Source organism: Pongo abelii, chromosome 2 (genome assembly GCF_028885655.2).
Source record: "Pongo abelii isolate AG06213 chromosome 2, NHGRI_mPonAbe1-v2.0_pri, whole genome shotgun sequence".
Classification (NCBI taxonomy): domain Eukaryota; kingdom Metazoa; phylum Chordata; class Mammalia; order Primates; family Hominidae; genus Pongo; species Pongo abelii.
Window position 1 is genome coordinate 67,159,813 of NC_085928.1, and position 23,778 is coordinate 67,183,590.

The 23,778-nt window shown below is 48.1% G+C and overlaps 1 protein-coding gene across 4 annotated transcripts in view; it reads left to right on the forward strand.

The window, feature by feature from the left end:
• The window catches only part of VGLL4 (vestigial like family member 4), a 163,364-nt gene that overhangs the window by 131,640 nt on the left and 7,946 nt on the right, over positions 1-23,778 (forward strand). For all 4 annotated transcript variants that reach the window (NM_001131575.1, XM_024243990.3, XM_024243986.3 and 1 more), the window contains 1 exon segment: positions 22,821-23,043. In NM_001131575.1, the coding sequence (NP_001125047.1) occupies positions 22,821-23,043 (223 nt within the window).

Below are 23,778 nucleotides of genomic sequence, written 5' to 3' on the forward strand. Positions count from 1 at the left end.
CCAAGTGTGAACATAAAGTGAGGTATATGGAAGTGAGGAATTCAGTGCATTTGGGTTGAGTCTCACAGGGAAGAGAGATGACCAGACATTTCGTTTGGGTGGAAATTGACCCAAAGTACAGATGTGCTCATACTCTGCTAGAAAAGCAAGCACATCTCGGCCCAAGTATGTACTAGTTCTGGTATTTTTCAGATTTTTCCAAAAAGTCCTCAAAGCCAAAGTGTTTTTCAGCTGTTTTCTAGTAGATTTGTTGTTGTGTTTATTTTATTTTTGTGTGACAGCTTTGTGCTTGTATCACTAATAGCTGTCATCTCTGTGTGTTGGTTTTGAATGACACTACATCATTTTGTCTTAGGCCTTTGGCTTTTGAGCAAGTTACATCCAGTGATAGAAACACAGACACTCCATGTCACCTAGGAGCTGACTGTCCACCATGGCTACGCTTGGTAGGGGAGGCATTGCAGAAAGGCGCCTGAGCCGTGCAGCTCCTTCATCGGCAGAGATTTCTCTAGAACCTCATTGGAGGACTTTGCTGAGTTTATCAGTGGATTGTGGCTCTGGCTCCCTTTGGACTATGAAATAAGATACAGTTTCTTTAGGATGACCATCAAGGACTTTGATGATCTGCTCCCAAACTCCCTCTCCCAGTATTATTACTCAGAAGATGGCCTCCTTGGCCTTTCCTTGAAAGTCTCTTTGGCCATTAGCCATGGTTTAATTCCAAAATAATTTATTTAAATCCCTGCTATTATTTCTCGACTTTCAGCAAGCTACACAGAGTTGTCTGTGTAAGAAGCAGGTCTCATGCAATTCAGGGCAAGCAGTTTGGATTCTCCAACTTCCCTTGTGACTTTCATTTTGAGGCTAATATTTGAAACTAACATATTTGTCGCCAGTGGCATCTTTTCATGCATGTCAGGACTCTCTCCATCACACAGGCGCCTCCTGGTATCCCCATGCCAACTCTTGGGGAATTCGAGGGCTCCCGACAAAGCAATTGTCATATACAGCCATCCCTGGATATCCTTGGGAGATTGGTTCCAAGACCCTCGAGGATACAGAAATCTAAGGATGCTCAAGTCCCTCATGTAAAATGGCATAATATTTGCAGATAACCTATGCAAATCCTCTCGTATACTTAAGTCACCTCTAGATTACTTATACCTAATACAATGTAAATGCTATGGAAATAGTTGTTATACTGTATTGTTTAGGGAATAATAGCAAGAAAAAAGTCTATACCATCAGAGGCCTGACTACATTTTCCATCCATGATTGGTTGAATCTGTGGATGTAGAACTTGAGGATATGGAGGGCAGTGTATACCACATTACCTGCACTTTAAGTCACATCATTCTACATATTCCAGCCAAATTTGGTGATAATCTCCTCTTTGTATCCTTCCTGCACCGTTTCCTCACCATAGATACTTTTTATTTTAGAAAAAGTTCAGACCTACAGAAACGCTGAAGGACTAGCACAGTGAACACTCACATACCCTTCCCTGCATTCATCAGTTGTTAACATTTGCCTGTATTTGCTTTATCTTTCTTTCATATGTGTGCAGACAATGATACGATCTCACATCATCTTTTCATATTCAGTAATGCCCTTTATACTATGAGATTTTTAAAAAAATTCTTTTATATTCTTTTTAATTCAAGAATCGGTAATGAATCACATTACATTTAGTCATTGTATTTTCTAGCAATCTTTAATCTAGGAGTTGTCCCACTTTGCAGGGGGAAGGGTTGGGGGCTTTCGTGGGATGGGGGCTTTCATGGGGAGGGAAGAGGGGACCCAGAGACTGCTCTGGAGTGTCAGGTCCTCGGGGCCTCTCTTTGAAACACCCAGGGACCAAAGGCAGGGGGTCGCCTGTCCATCAGCACTGGGAGGGGTGACGTTATATATGATAAAGGAGGGATTTAGGATATGTGTGGTTCCTCTGTGGTGGGAAGTGTGCATTCGGAAAGAGGGGACAAGGGAAGCAAGAGAGCTGTCGGAGGAGGCAGAAGATTTGGAATGCAAGATGGCGAGATACATGGAATAAATTAAACACCTCATGCCTGCTCTAAGATAAATCACCTTTTCATAAAATTTGATTTCCTGCCCCCAAAGGCTCATCTCTAGCCAACAATTCCAGCAGTTTTACTTTTTTAAAAAATCCAGTATCTTATTCATGGCAGAGGTGGAACATTCCCCTGTCCCTTTTTCTCCTTAAACCTACAAATCTGAAACAAGACTGTAATAGATTTCTGTCTTGGGAGATCCCTCAATTTTTTACTTATAAATAATTCATTCAAGTCTCCACTGAATTCTCTCGCCCTCTCTCTCTTTCTCTTTTTTTTTTTTGAGATGGAATCTCACTCTGCCACCCAGGCTGGAGTGCAGTGGCGCAATCTCGGTGCACTGCAACCTCTGCCTCCTAGGTTCAAGCAGTTCTCCTGCCTCAGCCTCCTAAGTAGCTGGGACTACAGGCATGCGCTACCATGTGAAGCTAATTTTTGTATTTTTAATAGAGACTGGGTTTCACCATGTTGGCCAGGGTGGTATCGAACTCCTGACCTCAAGTGATCTGCCCGCCTCGGCCTCCCAAAGTGCTAGGATAACAGGCATGAGCCACTGTGTCCAGTCCAGTGAAGTCTCTTGACTGTGAAAACTGGTAGCATTTAAGTGTGTATTGGGGCATGTTCTAGTTTTTAGCAGCATATTTGATTTATAATAAAAAGAGTTCTTGGGATTTTGACTTGATGTTAATAACTCCTTAATGGAGCTGTGATTGGAGGATGATATGTACGTAGGACCTAGGAAGGTGACCAAGTTGTGACACTTGGAGCCAGTGGTGGTGGTGGTGGTGGAACCCTGGTGCTGGGAGAGGGCAGAAGGCAGGCTCTGGTGAGAGGCTGCACATGGACCCACCGTGGGCACCTTCCGCCTCCTGAAGCCCAGATCCCTGGGGCCACCTCGTTTTTTTTTTTCTCTCTTTTCAAGGATTGGTTGTTCAGCATTTTTTTATTTCCAAGAAATATCATAGTATCTTTCCAGTACGTTGCCCTTTTTTCCTTAAACTAGGTTTGTTTTATGTTGCTTTTAAACAAAAGAACTTTTTAACAAATACAGATATTTGGGTTGTTTACATTGTTTTACTGTCATTTGCAGAACTTCGAATATCTCCATCCTTCCTCCTATCTCATATATTCCCACTTTTATAGAAGTGGAATTTCTGGATCAGAGGTCTTCCATGTCTGTTTTTGCTGGTGTGTTCTCGCTCTATATGGTTTACTGATCTGTTCCCACCAGCAACTGTATGCATTTGTCTCTTTCTCGGCATCGTCTCACAGGTGACTGCTACCATTTATTCATTTATATAATATTTGCAAGTTTCTTGGGGAGAAACATTGTTATTGTGTGTTTTTTTGTTTGTTTGTTTGTTTCTGCTACTAGAGAACTTGAATGATCTTTTCATATCCTTATTGGCCGTTTGCATTTCTTCTTCTGTGACTATGATGTTGTTTATACCCTGTCTTTTTTGTAAATTAGAGTATTCATCTTCTTTCGCTTGATATGTTACGACTCTTCATATTAAGGATGCTCTGTCAAATGCGTTGGGAAAATAAGTAATGTTATTTGCTTTTCAGCATTATTTACTGTGTTTTAGAAATACAGATTTTTAAAATTTGGATGTGGCCAAATCATTAAATCTTTTATTTAATGGAAAAGCCTTGTAAAATGTTCTGGAAGGGACTGAAATGTATTGCGTAACACCTGGCCAGGATGTGTCTTGATGGTAGAATGATCGTTATGTGTTTAATACACACGTCTGCCGTGGAATGGAGGGAAGCTTATTGTTTGTGTGTCATCACTTCGTCAGTCCATCCCCCCAAACCTCTCCTGAGGGCCTCCTGGGTTGGGTGTGTTGGGGAGACATGAGTATGCTTGGGGGAGTCAGCCCTGGGTAGAGAGGAACTTGACTAGGCCGGAGAAGGTTTCTGCCACGGTGATGGGCAGGAATGTGCCCATCCTTGGCGGAGCTGAGGGGGCTATGGCCACTGTCTCCCAGAGGCACGCCTGGAATGGGAGCATCGTCATCGTGACGAGAGTGGGATTGCAGCCCATTCCTTCCCGGGTTGTCTTCTTTTTTTGTCCTCTTTTTCTCACCTGGTCCCCTCCAGGATATTTTTCACTGTCACATTGAGCTTTTAGAGTATTTGATAGTCTCTTGTTGAGTACCATTAGTAAGCTCTGAAACGAGAAAAGTTTAAACTCTGCTTTTATTTAACCATTTTACCAGATGTTTCCTGTGGCTTGACAGATGTACCATTTACTAGAAAGTTACACTCCTGAGATTTGGAATGTTATGGACACTGTTGCTATAGACAGTGATTCTGTCAGGGCAGGATTTGGAAGACAATTTTCACATCATTTTGGGGTTGAAGATGTGTTTTTCACCAGAACAGAAATGCTGTTTTCATAATCTGCTTTTATCTTGTCTTTTATAATTCGAACCTCTGGTTTATAAAATACTATATCTGGTTGATCAGAGTTTACTCTGATAAATACCATGGTGCTTCAATTGGTGTTACTTTCTGAAAGCAGCTGAGCTTGGGTATATCAGGGTCTTGTTTGCAAGACTGACCTGGGTGTAAAAGAACTCAGGTAGTGGGCAGGCGGAAATTTAAATTGGGCTGAAAATCTTATGCTTCACTTCTCTGGGCTACTTGATGCTGGCATATGGCTAAGACATCTGCAGACCTGGCAACTTCTTGCACCCAATCTACAAGTTCACCAAGACAAACCTAGGATGGCTGTGGCACCTTTGCTTCTCCAGTGCCTGGAGTCACCATCTGTGGCAGCCTGAGTCCTAAGAGAAAAGCTTCTCACCTAGGATTCTGCTGGTGGAAGGGAGGCAGAAGGAAGTTGCTTCCTACAGTGCAGGAGTGAGACTGTAGCCGCGGCTGCAGCAGAGAATAGGGGATTTCTGGCATTCCTTCTCTGAGGGGCTGGCTGCAGCCCTGCTGTGGAGTTGCATGCATCTTGCCTTCGGAGCTCCTCCACTTCTGCAGCAACCTTCCTCTCCTGTGTTTTCTTTAGCCTTATTTTGAAGTTTTATAAAAGCCTTATGTTATGGAAGATGGAGAAACAAAGAAAGAGGAAATCGCATGCTGTAATTCTGACAGCAAATCTATTTTCTCACCAAATGCAACTGTAATGATGCGTGTAGCGTTTTGGCAAGGCACCCTCTGTAAATAAACCCTCCCAGGAGTTCCTGACCTACCCCAGGACCCATAGGAAACTTTTCTTGCAGTGCAGGGGGCAAGCAGGCCCCTTACCTCGTAACCCTCCTTTCAGGGAGGACTTTTATTCTGACAGGCGCCCGCCCATCCAGTTTTGTGCCTGAGACTGCTTGCCAAGTTTGTGAGGCCCAAGGCTTTCTTGTGGGAGGACGCTGGGCTGTCTTCATGCTCTTTGGCAATGATTAAAGTGAGGTTAGTACCAAGAACCCTTTCATTTTATTCCCTTATCCTTGCTTTTTCAAAGCAGATGGCAACCCTGTATTTTCAGCTGTAATTAATTTAAACTGCGAGACAGCAAGTGCTGGGAGAGGTAGAGTAGTCTTTGCTTAGAAGGGACAGCAGTGATTTTCCTTCTCGTCCCTCCCTTCTCCCCAAACGCCACCTTGTCCCAATCAGATTTGTGCCATGCACAGTTTCTCCTAAGCGGGGACTGGAAGGGGAGAGAGGGCTGCTGAGAGCAGCTGCAGCATGGCTCCCTGCAGGAGCTGGAAGGGTTAAGGCACACTAGTGATTGTTTCCTTCATGGATTGGAAGTAACCAAGTTTCAGGTGATGGCTGTCATGTGACCGCCTCTAGACAATGGTGCATAGTTTGGCTGCTGATTCAGGGAGTACAAGGTGCTTTTTCTTCCCACTCAGTCCAGCTGCCAAGATCGCCTCCAAAAGGGGGTATGTTTTAGGTTTAACATTTATTCTTAAAGAAAATTACAAGGGAAATAAAAGCACTTGGCCACAGTTGGAGTCCGGAGGGTTTGACCTCAGCTATTTGACCACTTCCCTTCGTGGAAATTGTACTTGAGTCCCTCCTAAGTTGCCTTAGAGTGCAGGACCAATTAGAGATTGAGAGATCTTTCACATTTAATAGAAAATGAATGCTTTTGTTTCATCTCTCAGTAACTTGTACAGTCATTCCACAGAGCAGCCTCTCCTCCCACCCTTTTGTCCCCTCCTTGTTCCGAATGAAGCTAGGTTGAAAATGGAGAGTGGAGTAAGTGACTGCTTGAGGGCCGGGTGTCTAGGTATGCTCACCTGCCTGCACAGATGAGGACCCTCCGGGTTTTAGTTTCATCATTCGAGAAATGCACTTTCTGGCCATTAAAGAGAAGTTGCATGGCTGGGCACGGTGGCTCACGTCTGCAATCTCAGAACTTCAGGAGGCCGAGGCAGGCAGATCACCTGAGGTCAGGAGTTTGAGACCAGCCTGATCAACATGGTGAAACCCCGTCTCTACTAAAAATATAAAAATTAGCTAGGCGTGGTGGCGCATGCCTGTAATCCCAACTACTTGGGAGGCTGAGGCAGGAGAATCACTTGAACCCAGGAGGCAGAGGTTGCAGTGAGCTGAGATCGTGCCACTGCATGCCAGCCAGGGCGACAGGGCAAGAGTTATCTTTTTTTTTTTTTTTTTTTTAAAGGAGTTGCAGATTGAAGAGGATCTATTAACATAATGTGTATGCAAAGCACTTCGTGACACTGTACACCAATGTTATACAAATGGTCACTATGTATTGCTGTTGTTAACATTAGCCATCCTCCGATGACTTGAAACAATTTTTAAAGGTTCACAGTGAGAAATGAGAACCACAAATATGTAGCTTATAAGTCTCTGAAATGCTCACTGTTGATTACAACATCATTGACTGCAGTGGGCCCCTTGTGTGCCCAAGTTTGCTGGATTTAGTGAGCTGGGTGGTGGATATGCTTTGCTGATTTAACTTTTATGTCCAGTGTTTACATTATTCATGAACATTCATTTCTCTCATGAACCACTTGGGCTGTTTTCACAAAGGCTTACAATTTCAGTTATTGTTGTGGACAAGATCCATCCTTTTGGAAACCTTTAATTTTTCTCTAGTAGAGAGGGCCAAACAAATGAAAAATGCATCCTATACTTCCCACCTCCTTTACTACCAATGATGTTTTCAAAATTAAACAGAATTATCATATGATGCAGCAATTCCGCTTATAGGTATACACACGAAATAACTGAAAGCAGAGACTTGAATGGATACTTGCACACCCGTGTTCATAGCAGCATTATTCACAATAGCCAAAAGTTGGAAACAACCCAAGTGCTCATCACCGGACGAATGGAGAAACCAAATGTGGTCTGTACACACAATGGAATATTACTCAGCCTTAAAAAGGAAGGAGATTCGGACCCACGCTACCACACAGATGCACCTTGTGTAAGCCAGTCACGGAAAGACAAATGTTGTATGACTCCACTGACATGAGGTTCCTAGAGTAGTGAAAGTCCTAGAAGGTAGAATGGTGGTTCCAGCGGCTGCAAGAAGGAGGAAATGGGAGGTTGGTGTTTAATGAGTGCAGAGTTTGGGAAGAGGAAAAAGTTCTGGAGACGGATGGTGCGGTTGGTGGCACAACATACCAGTGTACTTATTGTCACTGAAAAGTGAATTTTATGTATATAGTACTTTACCATAGTAAAAAAAAATACGAAAAACTGTGATGACCAACTTAGGTCAGCTGAATAAACATTAATGAGTCAATTGTGTGTGAATCCTTTATATTCCATACTCACCTGGGGTGACTGAGGCTGTGAAGGAGAGTCAGGCACCTTGGAGGGCAGACCGAGCTCCAGGAATACAGTATTTGGTGCCTAATAATCAACAGATATGATGCGTGATGACCACTGGGGGTGGTAATTTTAATTTAAAGAGTAGTTAAGAGTCACCATTACCATCTGGTTTGGAAGCCCTCGTACAAAGGAAAGGTGCATGAAACTTGGGGTGCATGAAACTTGGGGGGAGGGTGCTTCTGAATTCTCTGGAGGCATTATTTGAATCATCAACTCAGGAGTTTGGGGGAAGAGATGCCACTTCAGTGTTAAATGGAATGATTGAACTCCCCCCACGTTCTTTTCAGTCTTCCACACTGCACACTCCACAGATGAACGCTTCTGGGTGAAATATGATTTTATAGCCAGGGGGTCGCATCTAGATGTGAGTGATGTTACAGTGAAGCTCCGTAGACAGGTTAGTTCTGAAGTTTTTGCAGAATTTGAAAACGAGACTATTTTAAAAGAAATGCAGTTTTATAACTCAGATCAATGAAATAGGCTCTCAGTACTGTTTTTTCCCATAGGAACTCTGCTTTATTTGTCATTAGGGTGTCCATTGTCAGTAAAGCAGTAGCCTTGCTAAGCACCTGGAGGTCCTCAAAATAATTTTTTCTTTAAGTAATGTAAATCTTATTTCTGTAATGTGTCTGGTTTTTTTTTTTTTTTAGAAAATTAGCTTGGCCAACCCTTTCCCCCTAGTTTTGGAAAGATGGAGCGTAGCCCTGACTACCTGGATGCTCAGAGGCAGTTCGTGTTGAGAATTAACACACTACATGATTGGCTCTCGGGAGGAAGGTCCTTACAGTCTATTAGTACTTTAAAGAATATACAGTAGAGGCCGGGCGCGGTGGCTCACGCCTGTAATCCCAGCACTTTGGGAGGCCGAGGTGGGCTGATCATGAGGTCAGGAAATCGAGACCCTCCTGGCTAACACGATGAAACCCCGTCTCTACTAAAAATACAAAAATTAGCCGGGCATGGTGGCGGGCGCCTGTAGTCCCAGCTACTTGGGAGGCTGAGGCAGGAGAATGGCGTGAACCTGGGAGGCGGAGCTTGCAATGAGCAGAGATCACGCCACTGCACTCCAGCCTGGGCGACCGAGCGAGACTCCGTCTCAAAAAAAAAAAAAAAAAGAATATACAGTAGATGCCTCAAAATCTTATACTAGATGAGCATTTAATCACTTCGTATACTCAATACTCAGATTTTCAATGGGTGTGTGATAATTTAGCTCAATAGTTTTGGGGTTTATTTATTTATTATTATTATTATTTTTTGCAGAGTTTCTGAGTTCAGTCAGGGTAGATCGGTAACTTTAAGAGGAAAATCAGATTTGATATTTTTATTTAGTGCTGAATAAATTTATTGAACCAGAGGTCTTCCTGTAGTACGGAGAAGTCCGCAAAATAATTTCGAACTGGTTGCTACCAACCTTAGGGCTGGACCGTGGGAAGGCGGCTGGCATTCAGGCAGTTGTGACCATGCTCTGGTGTGTGGGGAGGAGGAGACTGCCACACACCACGTGACGCAGAAAGGAAGTCTGATTATTTGTCTCTGATATGTCTGCACGCACTCATTCATGTCTGGTCCTTAGCCAGTATGGGGTCCACAAAGCTGAAATAATAGGAAGAAAAGGACTGGAGACTTTTATGCGACCACACTGTGCAACATGGGTGTGGAAGCGCCTACTGGCATCTTGGGTTGTTTTGATGAAAGGATAGTACTGGTGACTGCAGGTCTTGGAATAATCCTGATGCTGAAGATTAGTTTTTGTTAGACTGTCTATGCTGGTGTTTGGTTCAGAAACGTGCTACAATAAATGGAAGGGAGTGAGTCCTTACCTGTGTGCCTTATTTCCTTAGGCTGCTTCTGGAGTGTGACCCTCTTAAATATGAATGTTCACCTGTGTCGTGTGCCCCGTGGGTGACAGGTTGGATAAGGGGTCTTATGTCAGAGTAATTTGAAGGAGAATTCTGGGCATGGCAAGGTTGACATAGAAGTCCTTTTCAGTAGTTGGAAGAGGAAATAAGAGTCATTGAATTTTTCCAAAGGGCAGACCTGGGACCAAAGAATTGTATTTGAAGGCAGAGTTCATTCATTAGGAGGGAGAACCTTTAGGAAGGAGGTAGGCAGCCGTCTGGATAGTGTTTAAGAAGCAGCTGTGTGGCGCTCCTTGAGGGAGGCTGGGATTCCACATCTCTCTCCTGTTAAAACCATTTTAGTGTGAAGTGTTCTCCTGAGTTGGACAAAGCATCCAGTCTTTACACTGTACAGTTTTTTTTGGGGGGTGGGGTCTTGCTCTGTTGTCCAGACTGGAGTGCAGTGGCATGATCTTGGCTCACTGCAGCCTCTGCCTCCCAGGTTCCAGAGATTCTCTTGCCTCAGCCTCCCAAGTAGCTGGGACTACAGGCGTGTGCCACCACACTTGGCTAATTTTTGTATTTTTTGTAGAGACGGGGTTTCGCCATGTTGGCCAGGCTGGTCTTGAACTCCTGGCCTCAAGTGATCTGCCCACCTCAGCCTCCCAAAGTGTTGGGATTACAGGCGTGAGCCACCACACCTGGCCACTAAACAGTTTTATAATATTTTCCAGCAATTTGCTGTATAATATGGAGTAAAAACAAGAGTGAGTCTTCAAAAGAATTTGAAGTTATGAAAGATGACAGTGCCAGCCGGAAGAACAAGAGAGGGAACGGCGGAAGGTCTGGTCTCCTCAGACCACTCATTTCTGGGGGGTTGGCGCTGGCCAGGGCTGTCCTCCTTGGGTTTCCCCAGGAGCCCCAGGGCCATAGATGGGCCAGCCCTGGGTCACCCAGCTTCATGAGTTCCTCTGTCTGACTCTAACCTGTTGCTGCTGGTTTCTCCTGAGAATTTGTTTAGTTTTTGGTTGGCTCATTCATAAAATAGTTGTGTGCCAGGCACTGTTCTAGACACTGACTTGCAGACACTTCTGAGCAGCCTACCGAGCAGTCACTGTTCCCGTTTCCCTCCAGGAGTGTCTAGAGGGAATGTGTCTTCTCTCCTAGCCTTGAGTTGGCGGATGGGCTCTCTCTCCACCCTCTGCCTTCCTGAGGTGGGCATTGGAGGCAGTGGGTCCTGCCCTCCACTTTTCCAGCACAGGGAAGGCCTTTCCAGCGGAGCTCAGAGTCAGATTGAGGGTGCGGGGTGGAGTGAAGCAGCAGGGAGAACGGGACTTCTGGGTTGACTAGCACTGAGTGGTCTTAGTGGTCAAATGCCTCTTCTTCACCCCTCCCTCTAGTCCTTGCCTCAGCTGTCTCAAGTAGTCCCTGGAGGATGGCAAGGCAGGATGTCGACATGCTGATGCCTCTGCTGCTGTGCAGAGATCGCCGTCTCTCCCAGGGTTTTGTCCACCTCAGATACTGCAGCTCAGTGAGGAAGGAAAGATAGAGTGTTTTTCATCCCTTCTATGATACAAGGGCTCTATTTAATTTCAAAAATATGATAGTGGTTGTATTTTTAACATATTCCTTGAGAGATTACATAATGACAAAAACAACTACAAATTAGCAGCAGTAGGAATTTTAAATTCTTTTCAATTTTATTAATCTCAGCAACATCTCCATTCATTTGAAAACTCTAATGTGGGACACATCTGTTTTGCCTGTAAACAGTGCTTAGCATGCACATGGATTCCTGCCCCATCTGAATTAAGTTCTGGGGGTCCCGGCCGCAGGTGGGCATCCACTACTGGCTGTGCTCTCACAGCTACTTCCCTGGCAACAGTTGCTAACGTGGGGGCAGATGAGATGCTTTACCGGTCACGTTCTCAGCCATGACCTGTTTCTCAAACATCAGTTTTTCTTAAAAAACTAAAGCTAATAATGAAAAACACATGTAGACAGTTCTGGTTAAAGAAAACTGGTACCTTATTTACATAGAGTTGAGCTATTCAGAAATGTGACCTGAGGATCTGGGCAACCTGGACGGGCTCCGCGCCTCTGGCCAGCATTTCCGTGAGTCACGCCTCTCTAGAGGCAACAGGTCTGGAAAGCCTGCACACATTCCCAAGCGAAGAGGGTCTCTGAATGCTGGAACTGGATATGGGAAAGTTGCAGGGGTTGGCCCCGGACTCACTCAGAACCTGTTTGCTCTGACTTTACGCCTCATTCTAGCCAAACCAGCCACCTGGCTTTTTGGGCCACCATAGGGAGAATGGAAAGATGGAGACTACCAGCAGCAGCGTTTCCGACAGGTCTCTAACTAAAATCACTTAGAGTTTCTCTCCTAAGGCTGGTGTCTGGGATCTTTCTTTAAGCGGCTGCCTCTGGGTAAGTGCACAGTGTGGTTCCGGATCCGCCAGGTTTCCCAAGTGTCTTCCTTCCCTTGCACAGATCTGAGGACCAATTGTGCCCAAGGAAAGGAGGGACCCACTTTGCCCTCAGAGCTCCTTCCAGTCTCAAGGAGAGAGAGGGGCAGACACACACGATGCAAATTCCAGCTGAGCTGCTGGAGGGAGTCAAAAGAAACTTGAAGGCTGGAGCATGTGGAGATGCTGGCTGTGCTGATTTAATGACTGTCACTTTTGAGAGCACAGTGACTGGAAACCCTTGGCGCAGTTAGAGAGACAGAGTCCACACTGACAGGAGAGCAGCAGAAGTGGATGCCCGTTTGCTCTCACAGCACTCAGTGCGGCCGCTTTCCCTCTAGCACCACAGACCTGAGCTGCTTTTGAAACCCTCCGGGCATTGGCAGCAGGGGAGCAAGGACCTGAGTCCCTGCTCCGCCACCTGCCAGCCACATGGCCCCAGGCAGATCCCTCCACCTCTCAATCCACTTTTCCTTGGTGTAAAGTGGGAATGGGGGTTGGCACGAGCGTTGAAGAAGAGAGAGGAGGAGGTGCAGGAGTAGTGAAAAGATCTGCGGCTTTATTCTTTCATCCTCCCCAAACACCGCCGAGCCAAAAGGGTTTTGGATGGTAACTCGGCCGACAAGCTTCTTCCCTCTTGTATGTAGGCGCATAAGATGGGGCTCTTTTTCCTGGCTTCCTGAACCATATTTGGGGGCAGCTAGCCCTCCAGCTTTTAAAATAGATACACACACACACACACACACACATACACACATATATATACACACACATACATATATACACACACACACACACATATAGTTGAATTGACAGTAATTGTACATAGTCATGGGGTACATAGTGAAGTTTTGACATGTGTCATGTAGAGTGACGAGCTCAGGGTGGTTAGCCTCCATCATCAAACATTTATCGTTTCTTTGTGCTGGGAACATCCAATATATGGATGTTTTTTGAAACTATGTAGTGTATTATTGTTAACTGCAGTAACCCTACAGTGAAACTATATAGTGTATTATTGTTAACTGCAGTCACCCTACAGTGGTCTAGGTGACCATAGTGCTGGAACTTACCCCTCCTACCTGGCTGTAATTTTGTATCCTTTAGCAAATCTCTCCAGCCCCTACCTTCTCCCTACCCTTCCCAGCCTCTGGGACCCTCAGCTTCTTACTGGCAGGTCTGGGCTGACCTGGCCTCCCCAGCTCTGGTCTCTGTTTGGACTGTCATTGTGTGGTGCTTGTGCAGTGCCTCAGGATGACAGGCATACAGGACAGGTGACCGAGGCCCAGTGGATCTCAGGACCTCTCTTTAAATGTCCAGAGGAAGCTTTAAAAACTTTTAGGTTGATCATAGATAAAGCAGAAGAAACATGGGTGTGGCGAATATCTAAAGCCGTGTAAAGCAAGGCAGCGGGTGGGTACAGCCTAGGGAATTGTATTAGTTTGCTAGGGCTGCCATAACACAGGGCCACAAACTGGGTGGCTTAGGGTAAGAAAAACATATGGTCTCACCGTTCCTGGTGCCTGAGATCAAGGTGGCAGCAGGGCTGGCTCCTTCTGAGGGCTATGGGGAGCGTCTGTGCAGCCTTTCTCTCAGCTGCTGGTGGCCTCTGGCATTCCATGGCTTGTCGATGACGGTCTTCTCTCTGTCTTCACATCTTCTTCCCTCCGTATGTGTCTGTCACTGTATCCAGATTTCCAATGTTTTCTAACAGGACACCAGTCATATTGGATTGGAGCACACCCTCATAACCACAGCTTACTTGGTATTCGGTAAAGACCCTATTTCAATAAGCTCACATGCAGAGAACCTAGGGGGTTAGGACTTCAGTGTCTTTTCAGGGGGACACAGTTCAACCCATTACAGAAATTAAAGGCAATTCACAGAATAAAGTAGAATGGTCAGTAAGTGTATGAAAAGATGCTCAACTGCGCTGGTAACTGAAGAAATGCAAATTAAAACAACAAGAAGGAGTGATTTCATGCCAGGAGAATGGCAGAAATCCATAGGCTGCCAAGGCCAGATGTCACCGAGGATACACAGCAGCAGCAGTGGTCAGCCACGGCCATCGGAGGGACAGCAAAGTGGATGGCCGCCTTCGGAAGGTTTCTGGCCACATGTGTTGAAGTCGAAGGTGGATGACCTGCAAATACTGACCTGAAAGAATGTCAGAAGCCCTGGTCCCCAGCACCAGGAGACATGTCTGAGGACTTAAGCACTCTGGGGCCATTTTCTTTCTTTCTTTCCTTTTCTCTTCTCTTCTCTTCTCTTTTCTCTTCTCCTTTTTCTTTCTTTCTTTCTTTCTTTTCTTTTCTTTTCTTTTTTCTTTTCTTTTCTTTCCTTCTGTCTGTCTGTCTGTCTTTCTGTCTTTCTGTCTTTCTGGAGACAGAGTCTTGCCCTGTCACCCAGGTTGGAGTGCAATGGCTCGATCTTGGCTCACTGCAACCTCTGCCTCCCAAGTTCAGGCGATTCTCCTCCCTCAGCCTCTGGAGTAGCTGGGATTACTGGCGCCCACCACCAAGCCCAGCTAAATTTTGTATTTTTAGTAGAGGGGGATTCACCATGTTGGTCAGGCCGGTCTCAAAGTCCTGACCTCAGGTGATACTCCTGACCTCAGGTGATCCACCTGTCTCGGCCTCCCAAAGTGCTGGAATTACAGGTGTGAGCCACTGCACCTGGCCTATGGGGGCCATTTTTCATAAGGAAAAACCAAAGAGTGCCCAGGCGCCAGTCCGTAAAGGAACAGGTACATATGCAGTGGTGTATTCGTATGGAAAAATACCACAGAGCAGGCAAATAACATGGATAAGCCAGGTCTCTGTGTTGGAACATGGGTAGAGCTCCAAGACCACATAAGGGAAAGACACGGTTGTACAACAAGACATACAGTGTGCTGGCATGCTGGAGTGTGAGGCATGCTATGGATGTGCTTCCAGACACATCCACGTGTGGCAAGAGGACGACAGTCAGGTAGCAGGAGGCACCAAATACAAAACAGAGGATGCCCCAGGGGATGAAGAGAGGGGAATGGGACTGAGGAGGGCCGGGAGCAGGGACCTCATGCGTCTGCATGTTCTGCTGCTTTCATCATGGCCAGAGGAAAGAAAAGGCCCGAAGCAAATATGAGAGCGCATTTTCATTTGCTAGTTCTGAGTGGTAGGTACATGGGTCTTTGTGTTTTCCTCCCTCCTGGAAAATGGAAAGGCTTTGGAGCCAGTCCAATATATATTGGAATCGTTGTACTAGTTTTGTAAACTTAGAAAAGTTACTTAGCCTCTCTGAAGCTCAGTTTACTTATTTGTAAAACGGAGATGATGCTTATTTTGCAGTGGGGCAGTGAATTTACTAAGATAAGGTCCTAGCATATGATTGGGCATGTCCTTCAGTAAATGAGAGCTGATGATAATAAAGATAATCAACGTCAATCACTTACTCAGAGATTCCTCAACTTTTTTTTTTGAGACAGGGTCTCACTCTGTCACTTAGGCTGGAATACAGTGGTGCAGATCTCAGCTCACTGTAACCTTCACCTCCTGGGCTCAGGTGATCCTCCCACCTCAGCCTCCAGAGTAGCTGGGGCTGCAGGTACGTGACACCACGCCCAGATAATTTTTGTATTTTTAGTAGAGACAGGGTTTTGCCATGTTTCCCAGGCTGGTCTTGAATTCCTAGGCTAAAGCCATCTGCTGGCCTCAGCCTCCCAGAGTGGTGGGATTACAGGTGTGAGCCACTGTGCCCGGCCAATACGCTTCTCACTCTGGGACTGCAAGCCACAGCTGTCTTGCGATAGATGGAGCAAATGAGTCCTGTGTTGCCTGGTCCATGGAGTTGATTTCTGAAATCTGAACCAGCAAAAAGAGGGACACTACCTTTGTGGGGAGTATTTTATTTTTATTTTCTGAGACAGGGTCTCACCCTGTTGCCCAGGCTGGAGTGCAGTGGTTCTGTCATGGCTCACTGTAGCCTTAACTTCCCGGGCTCCAGCCATCCTCCTGAGTAGCTGGGATTACAGGCATTAACACCATGCCCAGCTAATTTTTGTATTTTTTGTAGAGACGGGGTTTCACCATGTTGCCCAGGCTGGTCTAGAACTCCTGGGCCTAAGCAGTCCACCTACCTTGGCCTCCCAAAGTGCTGGGATTACAGGCGTGAGTCACTGTGCCTGGCCCCTTTGTAGAGAGTTAATGGGGGAAACGTTACGTGGGTGGATGGTTGTGGCAGCGATGCTGGCTGCAGTGGTGGCATTCGCACTCGGGTTTGATTCCCTTGACGTTTTGGTGGCTTTTTCTCAATTATTAAGCAATGTTAAGCTATGGCAGTAGTTGCTGACGCATAGAAGGCAGAGACAGTCTCCGCCCTGTGTCCCTGCCGGCAAGGATGGGTCCCGCTGTTGAAGCCAGGAGCCTCAGGGTCATCTCTGTCTTTGGGACAGTCCGAATGCCAGTATTTTCCCAGCTTTTTCCTGCCCACGACACACTTCTTGCCATTTGTACCTAGGAGGGTGTCTCTGCCTCAGCCTCCGCCACGTCTGCAAACATCATCTTCACCCAGGCCTTCCTTTGCAACCACCTCCCTCACTTCCCGTCTAAAATTGGCACAGAGGAGTGACGCAGCTTGACCAGGATGTCTTGGGGACACACCCAGGCACCTTGTTGCTCGCTGGGAAGCAGTGAATTCTCCCACTCACAGGGGGAGAGAAGCCACGGTGATGAGTTCATTCCTGTGTGTGTGTTGTGGGGCGCTTTGGATGAGCTCGGGGACATTTAGAAGCAGGGAGGAGGTGAGGAGGACAACAGAAGGTGAAGGAAGGAACTAAAGGGAGAAGACATCTCCCACTGTTTATGCCCAACATTTAAATGTTCCTTAAATTCTGCTTTTTCAGAGAAAAGTCTTTTCCACCAGTCATTTTCTCCGAAATCTCCTTAACTCCCTTGTCATTTGCCACAAACGCTGTTAACTGGACTCACACATACTATGTGTACCTTAATGATCCATTCACTCTATGGACAGTTATTAGAACATCTGGTATGTGGTCACCTGTGCAGAACCAAGGAGATTAGGGCATGGGGGCTGCAGTGTCAGCCTTCCCAGGAGTGCACGGTCCAGCCAGGGACGGGGGTCCCCTGGGAGCTGTGCCTCAGGAGCTTACTGACTGAGAAAGCCAGCACGGCAGGACTGTCTGGGGACAGGTCTTGGTGGCCGGCATCTCCGCACTGCTCCTTTCCTGCATCTCTGCAGTTGGGGCAGGAAGGTGGGTGGAAATGGTGCTGGTGGGTCAGAAAGGCCTCCTGGAAACTTGGGATGGAGCTGGGAGGTGATGGAGAGTCTCTTGGTGGGCCTGGTGTGGCGACCCTGAGCGGCTGATGCCACAGGGCCGGTGTCTGTGGTGGGTGGCATGTCTAGGCAAAGCCTTCATCTTCTCCGCCTTGGCCATCTCTTCTGTAAAACTGGGATGCTGCTGACCTGCCCTGTGCACATCAGAAACCCCAGGGGGCAGCGGGTAAAGGTTGGGAGGAAGTTCTTTCTATATTATACATGTAAAATTTTATTATTTAAAAAGTTATAGTAAATTAGCAGAGCATACAGCTGACCACTTTAACCAGGTTTAAGGGCACCGTTCAGTGGCATGAAGTCTGTTTTCTGAGGAAGCTTTTTAAGATTAAAGATGTGCTAGCAGTCTTATTTATTTAAAGACAGGGTCTTGCTCTGTCACCCAGGCTAAAGTGCAGTGGCGTGACCATGGCTCACTGTAGCCTCCACCTCCTGGGCCCAAGCGATCCTCCCACCTCAGCCTCCAAGTAGCTGGGACCACAGGTGCATGCCACCATGCCCAGCCAGCAACCTCATTATGATGTGTTAAGACTGTGTGAACGACTGGCTGTCCTGCCAGTTCTCAGAGGTCGGATTCTCCTGTAACTGCTGCGGTGGGGGAGAGAGGACGAAAGGGCTGGAGATGGGGCTGTGTCCTGGCCCACTCACTGGCCCTGTGCTGGCCCCTCCTCCTTTGAATCTCTTGTCTCCACCTGGACTCTGGTGCTTGGGGGATGTCTCTGCACAGCCTTCAGTCTACTCCTGCCAGGCAGTGCCTGGCATGGGGACGGGCTGCTTTGCCGCCTCAGGATGTTGTTTTTTGGGAGGCCAGGGCCCAAGGCTGCCCTGGGCCTCATCTCTTTCACCAAGTGGGAGCACCTGCCATGCCATGGTGCTCAGGGGCCTTTGGGGACCCCAGAATATATCCTCAAAATGTCTTGTACCCATACCCCCTCCTCAGGCAGAAGAACTCAGACTCAGATCAGTGTAGCTTGTGGCGGTCCATGGTGAATGAAGCCCAGCGCAGGCTCAGAACGTCAGGTGATGGGGCTAAGGGCTAAGCATCCCAGGGCGTGTTTGTTGGAGGGTGGGAAACTCATTTTAATGAGCATCAGATAGACGCAGCACACTTCTTTCACATGATGGATTCTTTCAATGTCGCTGCTTGGAATCTGGTTTACTTTTCCCCAAATGTTAAGACATTCTTGGTTTCTCAGCTTAGAGAGCGCATGGCCTTCAGTCCTCAGAAAACTCTGTCCTGGATGATAGTGTCGTAGGCCTCTCTTTCCCTCCCTTCTCTTTCCATCTTTCTCTGCGTGGGCAGCTGGCATTGGAAGTGCCCGCCTAGGATGGGGATGAGGCCCGGGGCAGGGCCGGGTGCCGTGCAGCCTCAGCGGCTCCGATGGGCCTGGCACGGAGCCACTCAGAGTCCTTTGGGTGTTCACGGGGATGCCGTGGGCTCTCTCGGGCACAGTCCTGACCAGGAGCGGAGGCGACTTCCATCTCCCAGTCAGGATGCGTGCGGTTTTCTGCCGTCCCCGGGAGCACATGACGCCTGGGAAGCAGTGGCCGGGAGGTGATTCATCCGGGCGAGCCAGGCCTGGAAAACAATGTCTGTCTTGAAGCTCCGGGAACCAGGAAAATGAGCTGGAAATGTGAGTAATGTATAATTTTACTAAAATTAACCAGCCAGTTCTCCAGGCCTTTGCTCGCTGGTTTCAGTGTCTTTGTCTGACCCATAGTGCCCACTGTGCTGTGTTCCACGGACTGTCTTTCCAGTTAGTGTGCCTGGAAGTCCCCTTCTCCCTGCTGCCCTGCGTGGGGTGGGCGCACAGTGGGGCTGTGGGAGCACAGATGGCAGATTTAGGTGCAGGGCTGCCCCGTCCTTACCTCTGCCCTGGCAGCTGGCGGCCCTAGCAACCCTCTCCTCTGTGATGTGGTCTCATAGTCATGCTTGGATTTCCTGAGGCGCAGCTGAGTCATCTGCGTGACTCTGCCGTGCCCCTAGGACATAAGGTGCGAGGAGTGGGCAATGCCTTATGTACCACAACCTTGGCTTTGGACGTGGGCAGACGCGGCCTGACCTTTAGGCTGCTCCTCCATGCCACCCAGGGGTGTCTTTATCCTTGGACTTCTTTAGCCCTGTGCCAGCTCCCATGGCGGCGGTGCCACCTTGCCTGGAGCCAGAGCTGTCACTTGGGAGCTGCCACCCCTCCCGGGCCTTTCTGTCCCTGCTAGATTGTAAGCCCATGAGAAGGCAGGGCTGTAACCCTGCAGTTCTGTAACCTCCACAGAATAGGGACTTAACTAGCACTGGTCGAGTAAACAGAAGTCTAAATGCGGAGGCAGACTGTGTCTGAGGCGCTCCTGAATTTGGGACATGAGTCCCCAGGTCTCTGCACTTCATGAAGCGGCCCGTGGAAGCATCAGCTGGGGTGGAGAGAAGCCATTCACTCATGTTGTTAACTATGAAATTGTATCTTTATCTGAATTTAGAAGGGAGCGGGACACTGAAGATGAGGATGTGTGGTGACACTGATGAACTGAGTATTCAGGAACCAAGTCCCGTTTAGGTAGAAGCCAGCGGATCTCAGGCCTGCTTGGCCTGACGTCCGTTCAGCGGAAGGTCTTCTGGTGACGTTGGCGTCTGGGATCATAACCCTTGAGGCATTCATTGCAGAAACCTGTGCTGTCTTCTGAATCGCCACAGACAGATGACATTATGGACAGGCTGTTTCAGTATTAAGGTTTTTAGTATTTTAACGTTTTGAAAATCGCCAGGATCTGTGTGGCGTGGATGGAACCTACTATCTAGACTCTGGCCGGAACATTTTCTTCCATGGTTGTCTTAATGGGCTGAACATTTAATCCTTAATTGCTTTTAAGACATTCTGTGTCATCAGCCAGAGAATAAAGGGGAAGAAAAAAAACCCGTAAACGAATACTGGGTCTTGTACAGCTAATCACCCTATAATCAATACACTCGGTTTAGAGCTGACAGGGTTCTCTTGGCGCTCACTGAGGGCTGCCCTGCGCCGCTGTGATTGTTTTGGTTTGTGTGCTGTTTGTCCCCCATTTAGAGTCCTCTGGGTGGATCTTACTACGACCACAGGGTTACATGGGGACGCCGAGGCTCGGAACACCTCGGGGCACTAAGCTGAGCGCATGCCCCTGCTAGAGATGGCGCAGAATGATGTCACAACATCACAGCTGAGGCTGCGCTCAGGCCCCCTCTGGTGCTTCTCCTGCTCAGCCCTTAACAGCTCACCGATTGGGCTGCAGAGTTGACTCCTCAGCCCTCCAGCTCTCCAAGATTCTGCCCATCCACAGTTCCACTCCATGATACCTGCCTTTCTTACCCGGTCACCCATGCGCTGCTTCTCTTCATTCACTCGTTAAGTCTCCGTGCACCCACGGTAGCAAAGGTAATGAGACAGGAGGGACTCAGCGCCCTCAGAGGCTCCCATGTGTGAGGAGGGGCGGGTGCATAGATGAAGATATCGTTGACAGTGGGTGATGGGTTCTATATTAAAGGTTTGCACGGGGCACTTTGGGATTTTACACTGCAGCTGTGGTTGTTGGCAGTGCAGGACAGGGGGAGGAGGGAGGCTAGAGTGGCACCGCATGCAGAGGAATAGAGTGGCTGCGTCTTATTTGAGGAATGGCAAGTAGACGGTTGGAACTACGGAACACAACATTTGGAGGCGTGAAGCCAGAGATGAGGATGGGAAGGTGGTCAGGCCCAGAGGCTACCAAGGCCCGTGCTGAGCTGCTAAAAACATTCACTAAGGGCTGGATGTGGTTGGATTTGCTTTATAAAGAGATTGCTCTGGAATGGATACAAGCAAAACAGGAGATCTGAATAAGGTTGGTAGCTGTCTCATTGTCGATATCCTGGTTGTGATATTGTACTGTAGTTTTACAAGATGTCACCATTGGGAGAGTCAAGGTAAAGGGTACATGGGATGGCTGTGTGTTGTTTCTGACAGCTGAAGTTAATCTACAGTCATACAGTGATAGGTATGCCTATCACATACGTGTGTGTGTGGTGTGTGCGTGTGTGTGTAACATTCAGTGTGTGCATTTGTGTAACATTCAGTGTGTGCGTGCATGTGTAACATTCAGTGTAACATTCTGTGTGCATGCGTTAACATTGTGTGTGTAACATTCAGTGTGTGTGTGTGTGTGTAACATATTCAGTCTGTGTGTGTAACATATTCAGCCAGTCCGGGACGGGGGCTATGGCTGCTGCTTCACCAGGGCAGGCCCAGGCTTTTCTGCTAGTTAAGACAGGTGACTACTTACAGACTCTGAAAATAATTTGTATTTCTTAAAATTCACTCAAATCATAATTCACCACATTTTTCTTTAAAAGACAAGCTCATTAGTTATGGAAAAAGATTACTCTGTCAGCGGAGAACATGGTGGATTCAAGGGGCAAGACCCAAGGCAGATGGAACTGTGGGACCCCTGGAATAAAGCAGGGAGGGTGGACCAGGGCTGGCCGTGCCTTACCTATGTGGGGTTGGTGTCTCATAGATGCAACACGTAACGCTACCTTCAGACTAACACATCAGATGGAGGTGGTGCTGACTGTCTCACCTGGATTCCACGTGGCGTCGCCTGGGTGCTCAGCACGTGGCCAGGGCTAGTGATGGACCTTCTGGACGCAGGTCACTCTTGCTCGTGTGTCCTGGACGAGAGAGCTGCGCGCTGGCTCCCTACAACGCCCCAGGAGCACCAGAGCACACGCCACCACTGTCAGCCAGGAGCCTGAGCTGATTATTCCACCACTCTGAGTCTTGGGGTTCTCGTCTGGAAAGGGGATGGTGGCGGCATTGCCTGCTTAGTGCTGTTAGGAAGATGAGCTGAGCAGTACTGTGGAGGCTTAGAATAGGGCCCCGCATGTAGGACGCAGCCAGTGAATCTGGATCGTTGTTAGTGTCCCCGTCCTGTCCAAATGGCAGGTCCTTATCAAACCAGCTTGGCCTCCAGCTCCCCAGGCTCCCAGGGAGTGGAGATTATTATAGAAGTGAACAGAGAATCAGGCAGAGGACGCCACTGAGTCAGGGGCTCCATCTTCTATGGAGCTGACTTTGGACTCCGCTGGCAGCAGCCTCTCCGGCACCCAGAGGCTTTGGTGTCCGGCTGACCCGGGCTGGCAACCGGCTCCTCATCTTGCTGCCCAGCCACACAACCTGAGCTTCAGGGTAAAAAATTAAATAAGCAACACGGAGTGCCTGGCACACAGTCACTGTCCCCTTTGCCTTTCAGAAAACGCCCCCTGAATGCTCATTCCTCTTTTTCAGGAACAAGACTGCCAATGGAGACTGCCGCAAAGACCCCCGGGAGAGGAGCCGCAGCCCCATCGAGCGTGCCGTGGCCCCCACCATGAGCCTGCACGGCAGCCACCTGTACACCTCCCTCCCCAGCCTTGGCCTGGAGCAGCCCCTCGCACTGACCAAGAACAGCCTGGACGCCAGCAGGCCAGCCGGCCTCTCGCCCACACTGACCCCGGGGGAGCGGCAGCAGGTGGGCCTCTATCTGGGAGGGTGGCAGGGGGAGTCCAGGGGCTGGGGGACTGAGCTGGATGGAGATCCCCGAGCAGAGGACCCCAAGGGCGGTGGTGAGGGAGGGAGGTGGTGAGGGATGCCACCCTTCGCCTCTGTTCTGCACTTGGGACAAGGGACAGCAGAACAGGAGTCCTCTTCTGCTTTTACTTCCTGCCCAGACCTGCCCGGGCCTCGCCTCTTAGCACTCACGGCCTTGGGCAAGGTGAATGTCACTGGGGCTTTATCTCTTTCCTCCCCCAGTACAAGGGTGGTGTACTGAGGTGTTTCCTCCAGCAGTCTTCTGTGGCAGGCCTGATTCTCTTAGGATCAATGTAGTCATCCTCAGGGGGGCTCCTACATTTCTCCTTTAGAAGGTCACACGGGTGAAGGGAAATGTCAGGTTGCTTTGCCTGGGGCTGGGGTCCTGCACAGTTGATGGTCACAGGGTTGTGAGCCCATGCTGGTCAGAAGCCTATGATTGGTACATAGGGATCTTTTTCTATTAAAGGAAAATAGGAAATTAAATGATTGCTTAATAAACACAGCTTGCTTGGTAGAAACAAATCTTTTTAAAAATGGGGTTCCTGGGGAAATATATGGGAGAAGGCAGCAGCATTGAGAAGGCTCAGAATCACTGCTTGAGCTCTCTGAACCTCCAGGGACTGCGACCTAATAGGTCCTTAGTCAGTAGTCAGCATTTGCTAAGACTGACAGA